Source organism: Echeneis naucrates, chromosome 23, assembly GCF_900963305.1.
Source record: "Echeneis naucrates chromosome 23, fEcheNa1.1, whole genome shotgun sequence".
NCBI classification, from domain to species: domain Eukaryota; kingdom Metazoa; phylum Chordata; class Actinopteri; order Carangiformes; family Echeneidae; genus Echeneis; species Echeneis naucrates.
In genome coordinates, this window is record NC_042533.1 from 4,383,977 (window position 1) to 4,400,955 (window position 16,979).

At 43.1% G+C, this 16,979-nt stretch overlaps 1 protein-coding gene across 1 annotated transcript; it reads right to left on the minus strand.

Moving 5' to 3' along the window:
* Positions 1 to 120: 120 nt before the first annotated feature.
* gnptab (N-acetylglucosamine-1-phosphate transferase subunits alpha and beta) lies at positions 121 to 16,846 on the minus strand. The gene is made up of 21 exons (XM_029495093.1): positions 16,580 to 16,846; positions 15,937 to 16,022; positions 15,455 to 15,574; positions 15,099 to 15,149; positions 13,870 to 14,072; positions 12,990 to 13,054; positions 12,719 to 12,853; positions 7,609 to 7,770; positions 7,283 to 7,462; positions 6,999 to 7,169; positions 6,790 to 6,913; positions 6,491 to 6,703; positions 5,070 to 6,118; positions 4,782 to 4,981; positions 4,465 to 4,684; positions 4,248 to 4,361; positions 4,067 to 4,152; positions 3,884 to 3,982; positions 3,631 to 3,798; positions 2,654 to 2,744; positions 121 to 1,565 (listed from the first exon to the last, which is right to left on the minus strand). The coding sequence occupies exons 1-21, from the start codon at positions 16,739 to 16,741 to the stop codon at positions 1,494 to 1,496; spliced, it is 3,771 nt and encodes a 1,256-aa protein (XP_029350953.1). The 5' UTR covers positions 16,742 to 16,846; the 3' UTR covers positions 121 to 1,493.
* Positions 16,847 to 16,979: the final 133 nt, after the last annotated feature.

Here is a 16,979-nt window from a genome sequence, read left to right on the forward strand (position 1 = left end):
AAAAAAACAAAACAAAAACGAAAGCCAACATCTGAAAGGCCGCAGGGCCTATCATCAAATATCAAGTGTACTCTAACATAATACACACCATAAAACAGCAAAATGATGACTGAACCAAATGCCATTTATTTCAGTCAGAGGAACCAATGAACTGAGACAAACTGAGGAAATGTAATTTCCAAACGTAACTCTCCGTCTCACCCGCTGATGTCACCCTCAAAATCATGTGACCGCCAAAATGCTGACACCATCTAGGAGTCACTTCTACGTTCATTTGACACTATAATAAAAGGAGTTTGACATTCAGAGGAAAAGAGTTAAAACGGGTGACGAGCATTTAATTTTGACATTCTGCAGCATTCACATCAGATGCATCACTCACTTGGTTCACTGTTACAATAATACAATCAAAATAAGTTACAGAACATGCTGAGGTGTCTGAATTTCAGACAGTAGCGATTCCTGTTGAGTCCCACAGGGACACACATACAGGCAGATACGAAAGCTGCAGTATCACGTACTTCAACAACAGCTGCATTTGTACCGCGGTTAGAATGGTAATCATATTTTCTTACAGTAACTCGTTCATTATCATTGTAAATCAGGAGGTCAGAATGTGATGCGGAGGGGCCGACATTCATATGAAGACAAAAAAAACAAAAACAAAAACAACTATGTTCAAACAAACAGGAATGAACAACGAAGGCACTTCAAGTTTTCATGTTTTCAGAAATAAGAGACAAAGTAAATTCATTCTTTCTATTGTTCTAATGCAGACACATTTCATTAAAAGGAAGGAGGTAAAAGCCTTTTTCATGGTTGTCTGTAAAATTGTGAAAAAAGGCGCCTCACAACTATCCAGGACTGAAGACGATGTCTTCAAATGTCTTGTTCTTTTCAACCTACCTTAACCTTTTTACTTTACAAAGACACAACAGAGAAAAGTTTGGCATTTTTACTTAAAAAGTGACTCAAATGATTCATCAGTGAAATACTTGCAGATTCTCTCTTATTAGTTTGTGAATCATGTGGGAAAACTTCCTTGCTGTGGTAATGTGCGATGAGTCCTGATCTGCTGCTATCGAGTGTTTCACACTTCAACGCCACATAAATCAACGACAGAGGACACGGCAAGAGCAGGTTGGTGCAGTGTGGAGGGAGTGTTGTATGTTTGGATGTGTTGAGTGTGAAGATACTTGGGTGCTCCCAGTGGTGGAAAAGAAGTTTTGCAGGCTTCTTCTTCCTTCTGGCTCTTATTCCCTTTACTGGCCAGCCCATCCATCAACATCTGAACTTCGAGTTGCATCACTGTCTCTCGTGCGTCTCTATCGTCAGTCCATGCTGATGCAACGCAAGCACAGAGATGATTTAATCCCCCTTTCTACTCAGTCCCCTGGTCTGGATCCTCACCTGTCCTCTCGGCTGATCAGGAGAGGAGGGGGGAGGCTGAAGGTTGAAGTATCGGAAGGAGAGGAGAGGGAAGTCGCCCCCTTTCACACCCGCTCAGGGTTGCTGTCCCTGTTGACTCTGCGTCTGGGGAACAGCTTTCGCTTCAGCAGTATCAGCTGACGGCAGACAAGAAAAAGCATAATTAGAAATTTCATTCTGCTGCTAAGACAGGAAAGGCTTATGAAGTCTTTCAGTGAGATGGAGCGGAGTGAGTTTGAGCTACACTTGGGGAATTCTCTTCATACTCATTTTCTGGCAAAGAATTAGATCAGAAGCTTGAAGTTAGAGTTAATAGACGGTTAGCTGATCTTAACAGCTAGGCCTACAATGGACAACAGAAACCAGCACCTCTAAAGTTCCTAAATGAACACTCCATACCTTCTTTCTTTATTCTGTTCATTAACTAAAGGTTAAAATGAAAGGCTTCTGCAGCAGACCGTCCAGTAACCAGAATAAATTTCTTTTGACAATCAAAACCTGATCGCCCAGAAATCAAATCCAAGGACAGCTGTCATCTCGCTCTCAGGGGTGAGGACACTTTGATCTCTCTAGTTAAAACAGTTCAGAGGTGACTCAAATTTCTCTGTCTCCATGTGTTGAAAATCAGGACACATATTTTTCGTGTTTTTTCTGCAGTGATAGAGACAGTGGATGTCTCTGACACTGGTCCCAGAGGCTTCAATGGGAGGAAATTCTCCACAGGTCACGGCTACTATTAACCTTTCTTTAGGTTCGCTGAGGAGAAACTGGAAACCTCTGGATTAGGTGGGGGGGGGGGGGCTCATAAGAGCTCAATGTCAAGCCTGGGGTATTTGTTTTACAGCTCTTGCCATTTGTTTTAACCTTTAATCTGGAAGAAGTTGGCTCGGGAATGAATCCAAGAACTTGGTTTTAAAATCCTTAATGAGGATTTGCCAGACTCTCTTACAGCCCAGAAAGCTGGCAACTAAGAGAGTTAAAGTAAATGATAAACAAAGACAAGCGTTGGCTTTCACAGAGGTCTGCTGGGCATCTTTCATTTCTGTAAAGTCAGGTCCTGGCTCAGATGGTCATACTAGTGCAGGACACATGAGTCAGACTCTCCTCTCTGTGGAATTTCAGTAGCTCTGATCTGAATCATAGCTCAGGTGTGAATCATGGAAAAGGAGACATGTGTGTCCCATGTGTCTTTAACTAAACGTGTAAATAAACCGTGACCACTGACCTGCTCAGCAAAGAAGGACAAGACGGTGAAGATTACAAGGGTCACGAGGACACAGTGGGTCCAGAACTTCAGCTTGTCCCGATACACCCGCCTGTAAAAACAGATTTCAGTAAGAGTTACATCAAGAAACAAACCTCATCCAGCACCAGCAGGTAAACACAAAAACAAAATGAACGTTTCCTGATTGAGTGACAAACATCAGAGGAGGTGAGGTGGACTAGTTGTTGTCTAAGGTAACAAGAAGGAAGCGGGCAGTATGCAGGGGGCAACAGGGTGACAGGGTGACGAGGTGGCATCACCCAACGGCATCCGTCCGTCACTCCACAAACTCCAAGACAGAAGGAGAGAGTGGAGAGGCAGAGGATACAAGAAGCTCAGCTGCGTGATGATCTTACAAGCATCTTACAGCTAGCAAGTGATCTGAGGCAGCTCGGTCTAATTTTAAAGTCTCTATGTGAGGCCGGCATTCGTCAGCTGAAGACTTCTGGGCACAGGAGCAGGATCCTCGATAAAAAAAACCCCTAAATCCCCTGAAAGATTTCACTCAGTCCAATTTGGTGACAGCCAATAATATTTAACTTGGGCTGACAGGAGAAAAAAATAGCCTGATAAGTTTACTGATGCGTGAAACATCAATAGCTGCAGTCTGTGGATCAGTTAATAGAAAATGGATGGGACATAAATATGAACTTATTTGTATGTGCATGCCACAGCTCTAACGAGAGGATTTTAAACTTCTCGTGTTCAGACTTAATTTAAATTACATGACACCAGTAATCTGACGCGGTGGTTACTTTTCCATACCATGTTACAGACTGAACAGGTAATTGATTCCTCAATCAAGAAAGATAATGGGTGTATGTTGTAAACAAGTATAAGTATTGAACATATTTTTGACCTCACAGTGCTGATGGAGGAAAAGAATTAGGTGATATCTGTACACCATTTTATGGAAATTCATCCATAATTCAACACACCACTCCTGGAGCTCCTCCATGTGCAGGAACCTGTTGCGATACTCCCTGGGCAGCTCAAACTGGGACGGCAGCGGGAACATGGACTCATAGAAGTCTCTGAGCACGGCTTTGACTGTGGCGGCGTCCTTATGGCTGTGGTCAATGTTATCATTCAGACAGATGAACTTCCTGTTTAATGACAAATGTGGCAAAGATGTCAACTATTCCAGTTGGCCTACAGAGGAAAACGTGATTGACATGGAAAACTCCTCACCTCGGGTTTTTCCTGATGTCATCCAACTGGCCGACCACGTGCGACACATTTGTTCGTACCATCTTGAAAGCTATCTCTTCCTCTCCCATGATCTCAAACCTATCCAACGAAACAGATGTTAGCAGCAGTGACAGCAGAGTCTGGGATAATTTCTGAATTTTAACTGACTTGGCTCAGACGCACTTGTACTTAGTCTGGTCCCTGAAGGCTTTGTGAATGCGGTCTGTGATGGGCTTGCAGTGGAGAACCAGGCCTTTTGTAACAGGAGGCTGTGAATGGAGACATGCAGAGTAAAGAGCAATTAGTATAATTTGGCTTTCTCTGTTTTTGATGAGGCATTGACAGTGCAGTGAGTACGGCTCACCATGCTGGGGTCATAGTAGGTCTCATGAGTGGGGTTCACCAGGTGGAGCTGGGTTAAGTTTGTTGGGAGACTTTTAGAGCAGTTTATCAACATCTGCTCCAGCCCTGTCAGATCCTAGAAAAAAAAAAAAAACAACAACATTGAAACCATATGAATTCTTATAAAACTTTTAACACACAATTCAATGCTTAACATTAGTGATAGAACATGGTTTTACCTGGAGACTGAGGGGGAGCTCGTGAATCCTTGTGGCGAGAGTTCGGATCTCTCGGTCGGACAGAACGCCTGAATGATCTGTGTCAATCTCGTCAAACACCTCGGAGACGTTGAGCTGCTGCTGAGCACTCATCAGGAAGTAGAAGTATGAAAAGGCGAACTGCATGTCTTCTGAGTGACGCACCCGGTGGCCTGACGTCTTGTCGAACTCCACCGGGAATCTGAGAGAGAGGACAGATAAATAAAAAAATTTCCTCAAGATGCCTCTTTTGGGAAAGGCTGAAAGGCTATTCAGCAACGTAACACAGTATCTCTCACGTGTCCTGCAGCTCCTGCATGATGAGTCGGTCGATCATGTGAGGCATGTGTGCGGGGACTTTGCGGGATGTGAAGCCAAACTGGCTGTTGAGCAGTTTGTTGACGTAACGGAGGGAGTCAGCGAAAGTGTCCTGCAGCCTTCGGGCAGTGGCGCCACCGTCGGCCTTGTACATGAGCTCTTTCTGCAGACATTCTTCTTCCTGTGGAGGCAACACAAAAGACGTGATATTGAGAGAAATTTAAATGCATAACTACAGGAAAACAGTAAAAGCTGATGGCCCTACTGACCTCAAGTAGCTTCTGAAAGTATTTCCTCCTCTCCCATGGCAGAAAGCCTCTGTCTGAGGAGATGTAATGCTGCAGTCTCCTCCCGACTGGAGCTCCTCCGGCAGCATTGGCTGGCTCATTCTGACCCTCAGCACCTCTGATTTTAGAAATGCTGCTTAGCAGCTTGGAAGTCATAGGCCTGTCAATTGCAGCATTCAGAGGATAAGGCGTAGGTCTTTCAAACCCTTCCTTCTGCTTATCGTCAATGTGGACCGGGATAGCAGGTGTGAGCGGTTGGCCTCGCACACCTGTGTTTTTTCTGGAGATTCCTTCTTTTTTCTGGATAGTGTTTCCAGTTTTCTCTTCTTTGGGTGGTTTTAACTCTCCTTCTAAGTCTTTATAGGGCTTCACTTTGGCTGCAGCCTTATTAGTTTCCTGTGGATGGACGGGGTGTTGTACAGCGAGTGCCTTGTAAGGTTGAAGAAGTTCTGCCTTTGTGAGATTATAACCTTTGACAGTGATGTCCCCAGTCAGAAGCTTCTCCTCCAGCGTTTGTAGCTCACTCTGAATACCAGCTGGCAAAAGTGACACATTCAGTGAAGGAACCTCTATGACAACCTCAAGCTGACCAGGTTGCCTCCTCTGGATCTTCGGACCCCGTTTGTCCTCAGGAATATCTGAGAAAGGGAACACCGGCTCCGGAGTCGGTGTTGGCTTCAGCTCTTGGTCGGCGTCTTTCCCCGTGGTCTTGCTCACATTAGCCTGAGGAACCTCGCGGGTGTCGACAGCTACACCAAAGCTCATTGTGAACGTTGTGTCGTCGTCTCTTTGTAACGTGAGGTTATACTGAATGTGGGTGGCGTTGTGGCCAGGATAAAGAAGCAAGTGAATGGTCTTCCACTTGTTGGCAACGGAGGTATGGCGAACCACGGGGCAGTCGCTGACGTGGGCCTCAGAAATTCTGCGAGCAAGTCCATTAAAGCTGAAATATGGCCTGACCTCCCCCACTGGGAGGGTGTAGAGGCTCTGGTTCCTCCGCAAGGTCACACGGTGAAGCTCGCCGAAGTGCTCTAAAGACACAAAGACACAATTATGTAATACAAGATCAAATTCTGGAGTTTTGTGTGTAGTAACAAACTTCAGGGACAAGCAGGGTGAATAGTGTATCTGCTGGGGACTATTTTCAGCTGTGGATTGATACTAAGTCTGAGCTTTAGTGAGTATTCACAACAGCAGGAGTGTGTGTCGGGAGGACTGAGTCTGCATTCATGATAATGAGGAAACATGCCGTCTGTTTATGTCTTTCTCTGGCGCACAGTAAAAACATCAAACAGACTCTGGCAGCACAGACAAATATAGATGATCACCTGATTACATTTTAACTGTATCCAGCGTGCCTATGAAAAGAAAATATCACCCTAGTAATTTTGTTTTAAAGTCACCTTGGCCACAGTCGCCCACATCAAAGCCACATGTGAGCACATTGCAGGCTTGATCACAGAACTTGTCTGCCAGCCAGGAGTTGGCGCAGCCTTGGTTACAGTAGGACATCCCCCCAAGACCTCCGATGCCACCTGCAAACTGCCAAACCTGTCCACCAGCTCCACCTGGTCCACCAACACCGCCTGCAGCGAAGCGGCTGTTCCCAGCTGCACCTGTCAGAGAGGGGGGAAGAACGCATTAGACACCAATGACTGACACCAACGTACTCATACACACACAGGACAGTGTTTCTTTTTACCCAGGCAGTCGCCTCCATCCCAGTCACATGCAGAGTTGTTGCAAGCTTTGTCACAGTAGCCATCTTTGATCCAGGATCCTGGGCAGCCCTCAGCACAGTTGGGAACAGGCCAGGTGAGATACACCTGCAGAAAAATGAGATTCCAGTATTTAAATCACCAACCTGCCACAAAGATTTCAGCCTGAATCTCCCGTCACCCTCTCACACACCTTCTGTCCTTTTGAATGGCTGTAGAAGTCATCCGGCCAGACGTCTTTTCCAAACATCACGTCATCATTTAGGTAAATAAACTTCTGGGACAGCCCTGGGATGCGGTGGATGTGGGTCTCTATGGCCGGGGAGCTGAAGGTGGGAAGGTGGCTTTGGTTCAGGAAGATATCCTACAAGCCATAGAAAGACAGTTCAAATATAGCAAAACAAACTGTAATTAGCAAAAGGGAAGGTCAGTGACATATTAGGGTTAGATTAGGAGTCAGTAATCATTGAGGGATACCTGATGCGTGACAACAGTGACTCTGGGGTTATCCAGGTTGAGCCAGGAGGGAATCTGCCCGTTTGTGACAATGAAGATGTGTCGCACCCAGGGAGCATGTCTCTCCACTGACCGCAGCGAATAGCGGAGTTCCTCGTTGTCCTCAAACCTGCTGGCTGAAACATCTTCATCCTGCTTGGACTGAAGATGAAAAAAAAACAGAAGAAAGAACTAAATGAATCTTCAGACTGAACGTCCACTGTAGTGGCCCACCATGACTCAGGACCATTATTACTTTACTATACACATTTTGATACACATAAGAGAAAGGAATAGACCGGTCGTACTTGTGAGATGGCAGTAAGGTCCCAGAATAAGTAGGCAGGGCTGATGGTTAACTCTTTTCCATCCAGAGTCAGGTTCTTTTTAGCCTGCTGTGTCAGGTCAGAGAAGTCCTGCTGGGTTTTCAGGTGCAGCAGGGCGATGCTCACCTCAGAGTATAACTCAAACTGGAGGACAGACAGACAGCGACATGTTAACTGCTTGAATGAGCACTCCAATAATTTTAATCCGCAGATTAAAATAATTGTGTCAGTGTCAGTTCATAAAGATAGAGGACTTCCTAAAGACAAATAAAAAAAAATAGATATCATTATCTCAGTCAGTTATATTGATCAAGCTCCATAAGCAGCTGGTCTTTGTCAGGTGCCTTCCCTGTCAACATGTAAAGTGACTTTTGCTTTTAAGTCAAAATGAAAAATCACCACTGTGGGAAAACCCTAAATGGAGGTTTCTCAGGGCTAAGATCACATGTCGAGCTATGTTGTGGTTTAGACACAGCACTTGTGACACAGAGTGTGAGTCCGTCATCAGGACAGGGAGATTTCTGAAAGATGGAGATGACAGAAGGAGTAAAGATGACAAGTCTTAATGTGATTTGAGCTCAAAGCACACAGGGTGAACTCTGACCTTGACGCATGTGTAGAGGCATCTGCTGTAGCCTTGACTGTGTGTGTGTGTTTGTGTTTTCAAGGAGGTGAGAGTTCAGAAAATTCTGTGATGTCATCTTCTCTATGGCAGTATCATGGCGGTGGCTCTCTGTCTGACCTCAGGGAGCTATGTGAGGCATCAGAGGACTTTGTGTATGTGTGGAAGTGTGTATTTGATGCATGTGAGAGTTGCCCATGGCCTTGTCTACTTCAAACCATCTGCTCTCTCATCTCTCAAACTCTAAGCTTCCCGGAAAAAGACTAAAGCAAAACATCTCACGTGGGCTGATGCATTGCTTTGACTTGTCCGCTCCTCTCTGCTCCTGTTTTTAGGGGAGGAGGATTTTCATCGACTTAACAACACAGTGGGCTCCAGGCAGCCCCAGATCATACTGCCACCTTTTTTATAGCTCTCTTTTTAGTCCTGATAATTCTCTAACACCTGCACACAAAGCAGAGGTGTGTGGTGGCCTCTCACTGACACTTGCCTGCCTGTAGGCATGTAAGCCTGTTTACTCGTTATGTCACAATAAAGACATTTTCAATCAGACATATTCAAATAACTCAAACTGAAATAGACTTAAAAGTCAGTTTTAAAAAATCATTGGTTCCAGTTGCTCAGGTATTCTCTGTTTGTCTGTCTTCTTTGATTATTTTTTCTCAGGGTCTGGATTTCTCCAGTCATAAGACCCACAACAATAAGGTGTATTTTCACATGTAATAAATGCATTAATCAATTTATTAATTTTGAAAAAGCTTAAAAAAACTGCTCATGTCTTTTAATTAGTCAAAAAAGCTTTTTTTTTGACAAATGAAATATGATAACCTTCCTCTTTGAAATGAGAAGTTTTATTCATCACAACACACTCACTTCGGTACTTTCAGCAGTGTTGCTGTTACTGTCCTATATCTGGTATGACCAACTGCTTATGATGAGCAATATCAACATATAGGCAAAAATTGTTGCATATCCTGGACATTGCTGAGACTCTCCAGTTGTGTTACTATTACAGCAGTTTGCCTTGTTTTAAAAAAAAAAAAATTGTGGCCTTTTTTCTCACCTGGAAAAAGAAAACAGCCATTCTCTAGAAACAAACTGCATTGAAAATGTGGAGAAATATGCTTATTTGAACTGATAAGACAGAGAGAGAAACAGACATGCTGCTTCAGTCGTGTTTGTAATGGAGGTGAAATTGGATTGGAGGATTCATCTGTTCAGTATTAGGCGCTCCAGGGAGGCAGTTATTCCTCAGCATTGTATTAATATGCCCCATGTGTATTTGACCCTCATCACATTATAAACTGTGATCACTGTGGCTTGTATGAGAAAAGAAAATGTAATTAGTCTAAAAAAACAAACAAACAAACAAACAAAAAAACAAAAACAGTGTTGACCTGCTGGGTAAACTAATTAACTCAGTGGTGAGGGATATTTTCTAGCAGATGGCATGCAGTGCAGAGGAGGACGGTGATGTGATCCTGCGTCACACACTGACACTACACCACACCTGTCCTGCTCTTTAAAGGAATAACCATAATGGGATATTATGGGTTTTCTTGAATTATCCCTGTAGACACTTAAGGAGTAAATCTGGAGTTGTCACAGATGTGTCATTGAAGTATTTAATTCTTTTCCAGCTTATTTTAGCATTTAAGAGGTCATGATGAAAAACCAAGTAAAACCAAAGGTAGTATTGACAATACCAAAACACTTCAAAAAAGCTAAATCATCTCAGAGGGGGGGGGGCAAAAAAAATTCTCAATTTCAAATGATAGTTACGCAATGACACAAAAACAAAAACTATCTTTCTTTTCTTTGATTGGAATTTTCAGTGTCAGCAACGCAATGAAAAATAGATATTCAAAGTGTCAATAAAAAGAGTTGGCACCTTCAGAACATTATATATTCCATACAAAACTGAAAGAAGTAGTAAACAAGCTGCGGTCACGCTCGCATCCAGCCCTCACTCTCACTCCGCTGCTCTCGTAAGTGTGTGTGTAACCCTCGGGGTGCATTCCACCGGCCGGCGCATTAACACAGCTGTAGTTCACCTTACACATGGAAGTAGATGTAGTTCCTGCCAACCATCAGTAAATAAGTACTGTAAATAGTGAAGTAACCTTATACTGTGTCTACGTGTTTACATGTCTATCCAAATTAGTGCGGACTGGTTTCACGAGAATTGATTTGAAAACAGACATGTTTGCTGTCAGAAGAGCACAGCTACACTTACGACTGCGACATTGTTGGTGTTTTTCATTTTAATTCACTGAAAAACTGCAAAAGCAATTGTGACAATATATATTTCAGCATTGAAATCTGAATGTTCAACTTTTTTTCTAAATCTTACTTCACCTCTTGACAGCCGGATCATAACTCTTTGCTGCTTTTTTCAACACGTTTTTAAAAACACACCCCTCTGCACAAATCATACGAGCCTGTGGCACATAAAGCATTTGAATCTTTGTATTTTCCATTGTGTGGATGACCGCAGGCCGCTGATACAAACACATCAGCAGGCTTTCACACAGACACTGGGGCAGGACATGACAAGACGGCCGCACGGGCAGTTGATCACGGCTGTGGGGCAGCTTTCATCACCATAGCACTCTGTCTAACACCAGCTATAAATACCAACCTTCCCTCACTGGTCAACCTCTCCCTCTACACTATGCACACCATCCCTCTTTCACAGAACTGCCCCAGCAACACCAGGAAACACCTTGAAATCCAAACTGTACATTGTGCTGCGGCCAATGTACCCAGAATCCGTCTGACAGCAAACACGTGCCCCCCACTTTCCATCATCTTTCCTGGACTCTGTGTAGCTTGTTTTCACCTCGCACCCCCTCCAGCTTCTTTCACTGTTAGTGAATATCAAACCAGACATCTCAACAGGTAAAGCCGGGTATGAATCTGAGCCTCTGCTGAGGGTCAGTGAAATCATGGTGACCTCTCGTCGGCGTGCAGGTTGGCACCACGCCACCACGCCACTCCAAACAGTTGTTCTAATGTTAAACCCAGCTAAAGTTACGGCCCAAATGCCGCAGTTTATTATCACATGACCGGGCTGCACTGCGGCAAACCTAAAGACAAATGCAGGGAATGATGGGACAACTGGAATCAGTGATGATGATGACGATATGTGGGTTAAATGCTCTTAACCTACATATCATCATGTATAAAGTCACGGTGGTTTCGACTCCCCTGAGGATCGTTGTTGCAGCTTAATCGTCGACGCTTATACATTTGTGAATATTACAAATTTTTCAGCAATTTAAGAAACATAAATATGAGCCCAAAATTGTCTATGGAAGCAGAAAGAGTCAATGTACCATAAATCATTGGAACAAAGTACTTGAACACAAAATGTTTGTTCCTTTTTTATAAAACTTTCATAGTTCCTGGTGTGTGATTAAAAGTTTTTGCACATTCAAGTGTTGAATTTGAGTTGTGTTAGCATCATGACAACTGTTTTTCTTCTCCACTGTAAAATCTCAAAATATCATCAGAGCACTGTTGCATTTTTAACATTCCCAAATACATTACTTTGGTCAGATTATATTATTAAGTCTAATCAGCAATGTGACTATAATATCCCACATGTCTGCTGGTGTGACAGGGTCACAGCTTTGTTTTCTTTGATTATTTTAGATTAATCCACTCTCGTTCGTGGCATTCCTCATCCTCTTCAAAATATAAGCCTCCTTATTAGAGAAAAATTATTATTATTATTATTAGATGCACTGGCTGGCAGCTGTTGAGTTAAACAGAGGCTCCTTTTTCTACATCACACTAACTGTTTAAAATAGGAAAAGATTGTATTTAGCAGGAGAGGGCAACGTTGTCTGAGGAGGATTTGACATACATGATCAGGCTGCGCTTACATTACAATCCTATGCTGTATAAAAAGATCACAGGCTGAACACAGGCTGACAAAGAAAATGTTCATAAGTCCTGTCCTCAGTAATGATGATGGAGAAACGGGTTTCTGCACCGAGGAACAATGCTGCAAGGCTGACACCTGGTGGCAAAGCCAGTTAAGTCAGGCCAGTTAAAATTGCCCTTTGAGGGGAAAAAAAACGAACAAAACCAAAGAAACCGTACTGTGAAGATGCATTAATTCACTTAAAAAAAAAAAGAAAGCAGGAGTGTTGGCTTTGCACCAATTTCTACTGCAACTCTTCCTCCTGCTGCTATGAAACAAACTAAAAATATCCTCCATTTTAGGCTTTACTGCAAGCTCTTGTAGATTTCTATCATTCTCGTAGTTTATATTTGAGGAAAAAGAAATTTATCTCCAAGTCTAATGAGAACCATAAAGGAAATAAACCAATGTTATCTGAATTTGGGCTCTTATCCATTCAGGTTTTTTTTTTAAAACACTGTGGATGAAATATAAATAAACATAAACATAAATATGCTTAAAGAAAGGATTTCAACTTGGAAAGTTTAGATTTTTGTTACCTGTTTGATCTTGTTGGTTATGACAGCTGGCAGTTTTACTCTCAGCTGCTCCGTCTCCTTAAAGGATGCTGGGAAGCCACTCAGATAGGCCAGAGCCTGCATGCGGATCAAGCCCGGAGCCTCTTTATCTGTGGTCTGCAAAACACAATGAGTTCATGATCGGATCATAGATATGCCTGAGTGGTGTGTGAAGAGGAAAGGAACATTTGTTGTGGATACATGCGAAACAAGACACAGTTTCATCTAGTTAATACAGCAGTTACAAACTCACCAGGTAACATCTGGATACAGAGAATTTCTGCTCTTCCCTGGACACATCTGTATAAGCTTTATCAGCTGTAAAAACCAACAAATGGACAGTAATGCAATGTTAACACGTGTTTAGACGTAAAGAAATTGTGTCTCTAAAACACACAAGTGCACAGACACACTGCTGTGACAAACCAGACCGACAAGTTGAAGTGTGGCGAGACTTGGCAGACAGAGATGAGTCACTGACACTAAACAAATACAAATGCGCTACAAAAGAGCACGAACCTCTCCTGCCATTTAGATTAACATTTTCATTTATTTCTGCTATTAGTTCCCCTACATTCTTCAATTTATATGCAAGTTAACTTTTTGTTCAAGTTTAACATGTCATAGGCCAAAAATATAGAATTGGCTGCGGATATGCAAAACAATCAAATGAGCAACATTAGATGTCTGTCCAATCGGCAAATATAGTCAACTCGGTAATTGCTGGATCGTTATGTGGGTGGTTGAGCAGCAAGACTGCTGTTCAGCACTGGGTTAGAAGTCCTTTAAGGGAAACAAAAGCACGATTTTCCCCTGCAGATAAGTGGTTTAATCCTGCACCTGCAGATGTAACACACCATTTAGATAAACTATGTGTGTCATGACTCTTGCTGGAAAACAAATTATTTAGATAAGCTAAAAGCGAATTCCTTCTATTGAAGCACTCATCACATGCTGTGACTTTGTAGTTACTCGATAATCACTCTCCAAATTACATTTTTGCATTGTAAATAAGTTTTCATATCTGAGATAATGTGCCTGCTGTACTCAGTTATTGTGAAGTCTGTGTTTTTTGTTGCTCTCCCAACAGAAACTCTGATCTCATTACACACAAGCATTTTTTTTTTTTTTACCATCAGCCTGCGAATGGAAGACAACCACAGAGGCGGTTGTGGCTGGGTGGAAGGGTTTGTTCATCAGTAGCAGCTCCTTGGCAGCAGAGAGTGAAGGAGAGAGAGACGGGAGTTCTTTGAGCGTAACATTGGCTGGCAAAGCAGGATCCAGGGCCAGCATGGGCGCTATGATGCAGTGAGACAGCAGGCATTCTGGCTTAGTACTGAAACCCAAAGGACAGAAATAATTAATATCCCTTTTAATTGTACAACTTATCATCCTCCGCTTATACCCACCCACATTACTTTTGTAGTTGTGCATTTAAAAATAGTTATATTCATGTAATGAGTCAATTTCGCACATTCAATTATCTGCTTCCTTTTAGGAAGTGTTGCATCTCTGTGACTGTCGTTACCACAAAAACACAAGATAAAGCCCCTTTATCAGCCCTCCCTTTGGGTTAAATCCTGTTTGTGGTTCAATTTGCATTGTGCGCTTTACGATTTGTATTGCAGCTTATCATTTTTTTCTCCTGCAAGATTTAATTTCATTAAATGGTAACCACAAATGAAATGGCATTCATTTTGAAAGGCTACAGCCAGCCATCAGTTGCACAACAGTATTCATAAAAACTGACTAACACTGATATCAAAACAATGTAACTCAAGCAAACACAATATCCCACCAGTTCATACTGTTAACAGAAAATTATATCTGCCTGAGGCATAACCCCCCACTTAGTTTCCTGTTTCAAAGCCACTGTTGCTGCTTCATTGTGACTGTTAGTTCTCTGGGTTATGAGAACTGTAAAAGCGTGAGAACAAGCTCTAAAATCAGTGGTATTAAATTGTGCCCAAATGAGGTGAAAAGACTATTAAAAATAAATTTCAATGTAGTGAAGTTCAGTAAAGCAGCACCACTAACTACAACTTCCATAATAAACCTGAAACTAATCAGAAATCGGTGCGTTGTAAGCACCATGAAGATAAAACGCGTGGCAAAGCTACTGTACTGGCTTGTACTTAAAAGGGTGGGCAGGGAGTATAAACACAATTTTTAATTTGATAACCCCCAGAGCTGCTGAATTAAACTGCATTCGTTTTGTACCTAATAACTGGGAAGCTGAGACCAAATCTGGGGGAAAAAAAGCACATGGAAGATTGAGGATTTTATCCATGTCCCTCACCCATTGTTAAGTAAGCGTTCTGCTACAGGAACCATCACACACCCAGCTCATCTTCAAACTCACCTGTCTTTTGGAGCTTCAGTTGTCTCACTCACATTTTTACCCAGACGTTCCCTGCATGTGACAAAGCAGCAAACATTATTTTGTGCCATTTCAAGTAAGGACTTGTGATCTTTGAGCCCTTTTCTTCTGTGGTAACGTCTGAACAAGCCAATCAGAGTGAAAATGATAATGCAGCAGCTCAAGCCTATGTGCTAATTCTGACTGTGCTGAGGTGGAAAAAGGAGTAAGCTCAGTTTGCTTCATTTACAACAGGACGATATGTTCTGTGGCAGAATAAATGTCTGTTATTAATTGTAGGTTACATCCATTATTCTAACTTCACTGTGAGAGACCACAGACTGTGGAAACACAGTTACCTCAGAGCTCTTTGTTCCTCCTCCAGTTGCTCTTTGACTGCCTTCAGTTCCTTCAGCAGAGCCGTGTCTGTGCCATTAACCCATGTGTACACTACATCAATAGGCATCGGCAGACAGAGCCTGCAAACAGAGATTCATATCACTTAAGACAGTCCTCAAACTCCAAAGCTGTTATCCTTTATCCCTCCCCAGTGCTGCGAATAAGCATTGTCTTCATGCATGGCTACACCTCAACTAATTATCTCTGTCCTCTGCCAAAGGAAGAGCACGGACAGTTTTCTTTCCTGTGAAGAAAGATTTCCGCAGTTTACACAATTTATGTATATGTTGTTTTTTTTTTTACACATTAACGGTTGCAAATGACTTTCGCACTTCTAAAAACTACAACAATAGAAAACACTCAGCTTTGCAGTGTTAACATATTGGACTGAATAAAGGGGAGAGACATACATTCATTCATTCATAGATGTATTTTTCCTCACCGGCTCTGGAAAGATTTCCCACCCACATTGTCTCTATAGGAGTCGAACAGCACATGATACTGGTCTCGGCTCCACTCCACCACCACCTGAAAGGAGAGGACACACATTACATGGTGCAGTCCTTTGCTGCATGTTGTCCACATGAGGATGCATCTAAAATACCAGCTGCAGCGAAGGCAGCAATCCCCACTGATCTCCATTACAGTTTTGTTTTTGGGTTTGTTTGTTTTTTTTTTTTTAATTTATTTTATGACTAAATCTGATCATCTTTAAAAGCTTTCCGTGGTATTCATAGAGCTTCCTCAGCAAAGAGGATTAACTCCCAACCCGGATGAATTTGCCATTTTACTTAAAACCTGCTGCTCCTGGGTGGTTTATTTTGGATCCGAATTTGGACCAGTACTTTACAGAATCGTTAAAAGTCTCACCCACAAATCTACAAGACGTTTTAGTTAAAAAGCGACAAGTCGAAAACTTTAAACTGGCGCTTTTTGAGCGGGATCTGGCGCGACGGTCCCTGAACACAACATAACGAGGCTCGGCGAAGACACAGCCCCGAAAAACAGCGCTCAAGAACCGGGCCGTTCTTGAGCTGGACCCGGCAGCCCGTGACTGTCTTGAAGAGGGGAAAAAAGCAGCTCACCTCCCCAAACTGAAAGGCGGAAACTATCATGAGGACGATCCCCCCGAAGCAGAGGTAGAGTCCGTATCGGTGGGACAGGCAGGTGTAGGTCTGCCTCTGGACGAGCTTCAGCACCGAGTTCACGACTACCATGGTCCTCCGCGGCGAAGCATAGCGCTGCATGCATCCAGGAAAAGAAACTAACTAACAAACAAATAAACAAACACGGGGCTCAACAAAGAAAGTAAACATCCCAGACGAGCCGGACCTGTCAGCTGACCTGCCTGCCAGATTGTCTGACACATGACAACCAACCACACGTCTCCCGCTTCTTCGGCGGAGGCGGCGCGGCGGACCCTTCCCGGCCACCGTCGCCCCCTGCCGGTCAGGAGCAGACGCCTTCACGGGGGTCTCGTCATGT

Coding starts and splice junctions, on each gene's coding strand:
- gnptab (XM_029495093.1), bottom strand. CDS start 16,741: ATGCAGCGCTATGCTTCGCCGCGGAGGACCATGGTAGTCGTGAACTCG. Junction 16,023..16,579: donor CCGCCTTTCAGTTTGGGGAG/GTGAGCTGCTTT, acceptor CTCTCCTTTCAG/GTGGTGGTGGAGTGGAGCCG. Junction 4,982..5,069: donor ACTTTCAGAAGCTACTTGAG/GTCAGTAGGGCC, acceptor TTGCCTCCACAG/GAAGAAGAATGTCTGCAGAA.